Source organism: Ictalurus punctatus, chromosome 19 (genome assembly GCF_001660625.3).
Source record: "Ictalurus punctatus breed USDA103 chromosome 19, Coco_2.0, whole genome shotgun sequence".
Lineage (NCBI taxonomy): Eukaryota > Metazoa > Chordata > Actinopteri > Siluriformes > Ictaluridae > Ictalurus > Ictalurus punctatus.
The window spans coordinates 7,826,438-7,833,879 of record NC_030434.2 but is presented as its reverse complement, the minus strand read 5'-3'; the positions used below and the strand labels follow the sequence as shown (position 1 = coordinate 7,833,879).

Here is a 7,442-nt window from a genome sequence, read left to right as displayed (position 1 = left end):
ACTGGTCAATTCAATGGTCAGAAGTAATCTCGGTGTGTGTGTGTGTGTGTGTGTGTGTGTGTGTGTGTGTGTGTGTGTGTGTGTGTGTTGTTTCCTCTGGTCAGTTCGTTGATTAATTCAGCCGTTAAATGAATCTAGACGCATTTTAGATTGGCCTGAACGAAAAAAATGGACAATAAATAAAAGAAAACAGATTTTGAAAGGTTTTACTGTAAAATATGTCTAGGCTGGTAATATGACTAGCCGATATGTATGCTATAATAATGACTATGTGCAGGATAATGATAAAGATAGGATGTAATGTTAAATAAAGAATTCGTCTGAACTGCGTTTGAAAGCAGTGCCGAGAATTCCTGAAATGTCTGTAGTCTCATTCTCCCAGTGTTGAAGGAATACTTCAGGGGAGGAGGAACAGGTGGAAGGTGTCCATCATGACGTATATAGGCTATAAACACTGTGCGGCATTCAGCACTGGAGTACACCGAGTATTTACTGTGTGTATTATTATTATTATTATTATTATTACGTTATTTGTCGTTATCTTATAGGTCATGTCGAGACTGTCATGTTGTTCTTCAGAATATTGGCATGTCTGTAAACACGCACGGAAATGGCTTGTCTGTAGTCATTTACATTTCAAACGCCATGTCTGAGGGATGGTGATGATGATGATGGTGATGATTATGATGATGATGATGAGCACACCTGAATATGAAATGAGATAAAATGTGAACCTCTAAATTAATAAATAATAATAATAATAATAATAATAATAATAATAATAATGATATTTACATCACTACCGTTAATTAACGCACTAGCATATTGTGTAAAAGCAAGTATTTCCTTTAATGACAAAAAAAAGATATTAAAAATTGTGCAAGTTGTCAGTCAAGTATTATTCAAAAAAAAAAAAATAATAAAAATAATAATAATAATAATAATAATAATAACAAAAATAAATCCAGAATCACTGCTCGTCTCACAGGCTCTAGAGCTACACGGAAGTTGTGCTTTGGCTGCGCCAAGATAAGCGGACAAGAACAAACAATATCGACAAAACCGTACAAAAATAATAACAACAACAATAATGCGACCCAAGTAGCTTATAGCAAACTTATTTTCGATGTGTCAAATAATTGTTTTGGTGATCAGAAAGATGAGATTTCCCCCCTCCCACTGAGCACAGGGCTGGTGTCGGATATTTTCTATTGACAGTCAAAAGAAGGTATAGGAAAAAGGCGCATTGAGTTGACAGTGAGGGTCAAAGGAACAATTTGGTTGCCTAAACAAGAGATAAATACAAAAACACAAACAAGTATAAATATACATTAGGGTGACGCTGCAATAAGGAGCTTATAGATCATTTAAATCCATCACAGTAAGACGTGGTCAGTAATAGCGTATTTGCCTATTATTATTATTATTATTATTATTATTATTATTATTGTTATTATTATTATTATTATTTATGTTGTTATTGTGCATATTGTTATTCTTTGAAAAATTATTCTATTTCTGACTTTTTTTTGTTTTTCTTTAAAAAAAAAAAATCATTTTGGTTTCGTTTAATTAATTAACCTATACAAAAACAAGACCCCAAGGCCTAGGCCTACCTTCAAAATGTTCCAAAATTTGGTCTTCATTTAATTAAGATGAACAAAATCTGTTGTCAGACAATACCATGATGATCAGGACCTTTAGCCTCCTTTTTTTTTTCTTTCTTTTTTTTTTTTAAATCCCACATTTTCCAGATTCCCTTTAAAACATAAATAAATAAATAAATAATAATAACAATAATAATAATAATAATAATAATAATAATAATAATAATAATAATAATAATAATAATAATAAAAAAACATATAAAAATCCAAATGTCCTTGTAATGACACTTGATTTAATTCTGCACGCCTGGGTTGTGTTATTCGCTGCTATTTTCTGATTTCGAGGTAATGCACAGAGCCATCATTTGTGTAGACGTGTCTTAACGCTGGTATGTAATCATACCTCACATTGACCAGGATTTCTGCTCGGCACACCAGCAGTGTGAATTCGTGACCTGCATAAAGCCGGACTGGTTTGCAGTGTGCAGTGTTGGGAAACAGCACTTAGCAGCCTTTTGTTATGATCAAAGACCTAAACACCAGCGTCAGGCTGCACTACACAAAAGAGGCAGACTGAACACATTACATGTCTAAGCTCAGCTTGGAACATAGCTCAATAATAATAATAATAATAATAATAATAATAATAATAATAATAATAATAATAATAATAAGTGAACGGCAGACGCATCGGCGCGTGTTGACACGTTTTGTGGCCCTGACGGGAAGATGGCGTGTTTGAACGCCCTTTCCCCAGCTCTCTGCTCCAACCCGATGTGACGTGCTTTCACACATCCTTGGGCTCCTAAGCTTGGATGAAGCGTATTGTTTTTGTCATGGCCCCTCGCCTGTTTGGGTTTCCGTGAAGCGCGAGCGTCTTATGCGACACATGCGTCCCCGTCGCCCGCCCTTGTCCGCATTGTTCGGGCAACAACATGCAACACCTATGCGGTGTCACGTAGGCTCTCGTGCGGCTCGGGCCACCGTGAATGGGCCGTTGTAGCGGAGACAAAGACACGGTCCGAGCTTGTGCAGGTGGTGAATAAAAATCACGGAAATTCCCCCCGCCGCCCCCCGAAATCACGGAACTGGTGTCCGATCGCCGTGGTGCGGCGGCGTGTCCCCGTACACGTCCTTGTTGTCGGTTAACGGAGCGCACTGAGGCGTCATCCGCTTCTCTTTTTGCCGCCTGTTGCAGAACCAGACCCGCACGACCTCCTTGTCCAGCTGCAGACTGTCCGCCAGAGCGTTAATCTCTGCCGCACCGGGTTTAGGGCACTTTAGGAAATGGCTCTCCAGTGCGCCCTTGACACCCACTTCGATGGAGGTGCGCTTTTTCCTCTTCCTGCCCTGCGCGGCGATTTTGTCCAGGCTCGTGGGGCTGCCCGAAGTGGAGTCGGCCTCCTCGAGCCACTTGTTCAGCAGCGGCTTGAGCTTGCACATGTTCTTGAAGCTGAGCTGCAGCGCCTCGAATCTACAGATCGTGGTCTGCGAGAACACGTTGCCGTAAAGCGTGCCGAGCGCCAAGCCCACGTCGGCCTGCGTGAAACCGAGCTTGATGCGCCGCTGCTTGAACTGCTTGGCGAAGTGCTCCAGGTCGTCGGATGTGGGCACGTCTTCGTCCGAGTGCTCGTGCTGGCCCGGGCGGAGGCTCGGCGCGTGGCCGTGCTCGCTGATGCGCGGGCTCGGTTCGTCCTCGTGCGCCTCGCTCATGGTATTTGCGTGGTGGTGCATGCCCTGCTCGCCTCCGTATCCCGGCTGCGAGTAGATCATGCTCGGTCCGTTTGAACTCGTCATGCTGGCCATGTGCGCCGTTGTGCTCGCCCTCCAATGATGATCCTGGTGATGCGCGCCCTCGTGCACCAAATGAGTCGCTCGCGACTGTTGCTGCTGCTGCTGCTGTTGCTGCTGTTGCTGCTGCTGCGGCTGCAGACTCGGAGAGTGCTGGAGCTCGTCGGCGTCGCCGTGCAGCGCGGGCTTGATGTCCTGCTCGGACCACGGAGAGCCGTCGCCGTGCGAGAGCGCCGCGAGCCACTGGTGCGCGTGGCCGAGCGGGTTGGCGGCGCTCTGGAGCGTCGTGTAGTCGCTGTGCAGCAGGCTCGGCGCGTCCCTGTAAGCTGGCGCCTGCTGCATGCTTCCCGCTTCGGACGCGCTCGACGTCAGGAGGCGGTAGTGGTTGGACGCCGCGGTCGCCATCGCCTCCAGCAGGGCACAGGAAGAGAGAGAGAGTGAGAGAGACAGAGCAGAGAGGGAGAGACGAGGGGGGCTTTGCTCGCGTCGACGCGTTTCACGCTTACTTTTTTGTGCCACAGGCGGCTCCCCAGCGCCGAGTGAAGGCGCGCGCCTTGCGTTTCTCCCTCGCTCCGCTCGTGATTGGACAGAAAGGCTTGACAGACGCGGTTGCCCCTGACAGCGACGCGTTCATTGGTCACGCGAGATGCTAGAACCACTTGCGCTCCTGGTGAACGGTGCTTGAAGTTTTGCGCGAGGCTGCGGGCCAACACCGAGAGGATCAGGAGTGACGGGGAAACCGACTCTGAACCATATAAAATCAGCAACATTCAACTTCAAATTGCATGGAAAGTGAAATCTCAATTCGCCTGTCAGTTTAGATTATCCGAACTCTTGGTTTAGCTTTCTGAGTCGCAGAGTGTTTGTTAGGTTTCTCGAGCTGATTAGTCAGGAGAGGCTGCAACTCACTACTCAGTAAACACTGAATATTGAATTAAGCCTACAGCAAATAATGCTAGAGTCTGCATTTAACATTCAATATATTTTTATTTTCTTTTGAAATGAAACCATGAGCTTACTTTGAAAATGCAAGGGTACAAATGTATATTATTATTATTATTATTATTATTATTATTATTATTATTATTATTATTATTTTTTATTATTATTATTATTATTCACACATCTTTTCCCTTCTATACCTTACCCCTGAGCATCCAGTTAGAGTGCACTATGGGACATATTTGTCGGGCCTCTGTGTGTTGCTATGGCGAGATGTGAATGAAAACAACGCCGCCCACGTCACATCTGCTGGAGCCGCTTCTCTGAGCGCATTTTAAACGACACAAAGGCTGAAAAAAAGCAGAGGGCAGCTCTGGCCGCGGGGCCGAGGAGAGGTGAATGTGCTCCTGTCCAAAAGTGTAGGCTTCGCTCTTTTGTCAACATTCAGGACGCACAGCATTTGCATGGAACCCTGACTGGCACTTTATATCAGTAAAAATGTAAACTGTATCTTAGGGCTTTACTCTGCTTCATCTGCATTGCACTTTAACTGGAATGTGCAGATCCTGTTGTCGACTTGTTTGGTTTTATTTTTGTACTTTTATAAAGTTTAAAAAAAAAAAAAAGAAGCAACAACAGAGGTTAGGTTGCCCCAAATAAAGCAGTTTATTATACTGTACTGTAAAGTACTGTAATCTACTTATAGCCTTGGATATAATGACAACAACATTTTAATGAATGTTTATAGACTACATATACTACTCACCCAGGCACCAATAAACTGAAACAAACAACAAGAAAAAAAAAAGTTGCGTTGAAACACATTTTGTAATGAGAAAAAAAAAATCGTAGAAGAAAAAAAAAATAAAAAGAATAATACCTTCTGTGTGCAGACCTTCTCGTCATATGGCATCACCTTGTGATAAAAATGTGTTTTTACAATGTTATTATTACTAGCGCTTACTATTACTATTATTATTACTAGAGCCTTTGTTTTTCCTTTTTCCAATAAAAAATTCTCAAAATAACATCATCATGCACTTCAAAGACTACTTCAACTACTTAACTATATATTCTCCCTCTCTCTCTCTCTCATATATATATATATATATATATATATATATATATATATATATATATATATATATATATATATATATATATATATATATATATAAACAAATAATTGGTCAGAAAATTATCAAGAATTAAACAAATGCACTCATGAGACCTTCTGTGTCACCGTTTGCTCGTTTACTTCTGCTGCACTGAACTGTTTGGGGAAAAAGCTAGAAACAGGGAACTTCACGTCTACTGTATATAGTCTTCTTGTGCACAAAAGTATGTGCAAATCATATAAAATGTACAAAAGTTCCCAAATTATCTTGTTTTTTCTTTCTTTGTTTTGTTTTCTTAAAAGATTAGTTGTAAGAAGACTGTATAGCCTATGTGAATTTCCCTTATAAGCTTATATTGTATATGATACTGTTTATACTGCATGACCAACCTCAGATTAGAGCTAATAATACATAAATGAATAGTAGGATTAACAATGGGCATGAACCGCTCAAGCAGAAGGAACAGTTGCAGTAATTGGGATGTAATTGTTATAATGACAAGCCGTCGACTCTAAGACAATCGTGTCAGTCGAACCAGAGAACACATTACTTTAATAGAGTAATATGCAAACGGAGGATGGTTCAATTACATGACTTAATAACATATAAATGATGCGCAACCCGTTATTAGGAGTCGCGGTCTAACCAGTCTACGATTATTTCACTTTATAAATCAGTAGTCTGCTCTGGTCCGCTCTGTTTTTCTCCCTCCCCGTTTAAGTTATCCTACAAATGAGTAGTTGAGTGTCTGAGCGTTAAATTAACAGTAATTATATCGACCCCATGCTGCAACGATTCAATTTCTCATGATCTAATTGGCTAAAAGTCGTTTGTTAGCTGCCCAAAGCCCCTAAAAGCCTAATAGAATGTTCGGAAACATGGACATGCACCCATATGGGGATGTTAATGACTTATGTGTATGCAGATGTGGAAGTTTCCGTGTGCAGCTGGCTGAAGCTAAATCACTGGAAACTCAACAATGCTTTCATTTTGAAATCGACTTTTATGTTTATATCCCGTCATAAAACAACAAAAAGGTGTCAAAGAAGATGGATTTTCTTTCATCAGTCATGACGGTTCATAAAACAACATACATTCCATACAGGGCATGAGTGTTGGTATCATGCCAGTTCTTTATAAATCATGATTTTATATCAAACATTTTAATTAAGATGAATTGTGGGCTATTTTTTAAATTGGCCAGGGAATATTCGCCGTGTTTCTGCGTGCTCCTCTCAGGGCCTCCTGCCAATCTGGACAGAGATTGTTTGAGGTGAGCCATGTTGTAGATATGAGTGGGGTTGGGTTAGCCGGGCCCACTGTCCCGCATTCACATGCAATTAGGGCTCACAAAAGCCTTGTTAAATGTGTAATCCCGGGACTCCTTTCCCCTTTGATAGTGTTGGCCAGCTGTAGGGGAATGGCCATTATTCTCATTATAAAAGACCTTTAGCTTAGTTCAGTGCAAACGGTTCCCACTGAGTACAACAACACTGGGGTCACTCACTCACACACACACACACACACACACACACACAAACAGACCACCTTCACAAATGTTGCCTTACATCTCGACAGATCCACTGCTCTAAGCTCGATAGCTTTATATAGACTTAAACCCTGTCCATTCTGCGAATCATAACTTGTCTGATCTGTGAATTCTCAGCTAACTAAGACCAAAGTGTTCTTTTCCTCTCACCCATGGAATAACGCATTTTTATTTTGAAATGTCCCAATCACTCGTACTCAAGCACCACCACACCAACGAACACGACAGCTACAGTATTAATCAGCCTGCTCGCAAGAAAATGCATTTAATGAACATTACAGCTGTGTTTCCACATTTCTCTACTTATATTACAATGACTGTACCTCATACAATCCATTGGTCTACACGGTGTCCCACAAGTCTCCATACATAGGTACAAAATGTTTCCTATTTAGTTTCCATAATACATATATAGAAAGCCTTTGAAAAAAAGAA

General features: G+C 41.6%; 1 protein-coding gene across 1 annotated transcript; it reads right to left on the bottom strand.

The window, feature by feature from the left end:
* Positions 1-1,918: 1,918 nt before the first annotated feature.
* pou3f2a (POU class 3 homeobox 2a) lies at positions 1,919-4,018 on the bottom strand. The gene has a single exon (XM_053688434.1). The coding sequence runs from the start codon at positions 3,801-3,803 to the stop codon at positions 2,688-2,690; it is 1,116 nt and encodes a 371-aa protein (XP_053544409.1). The 5' UTR covers positions 3,804-4,018; the 3' UTR covers positions 1,919-2,687.
* Between the last annotated feature and the right edge of the window lie 3,424 nt (positions 4,019-7,442).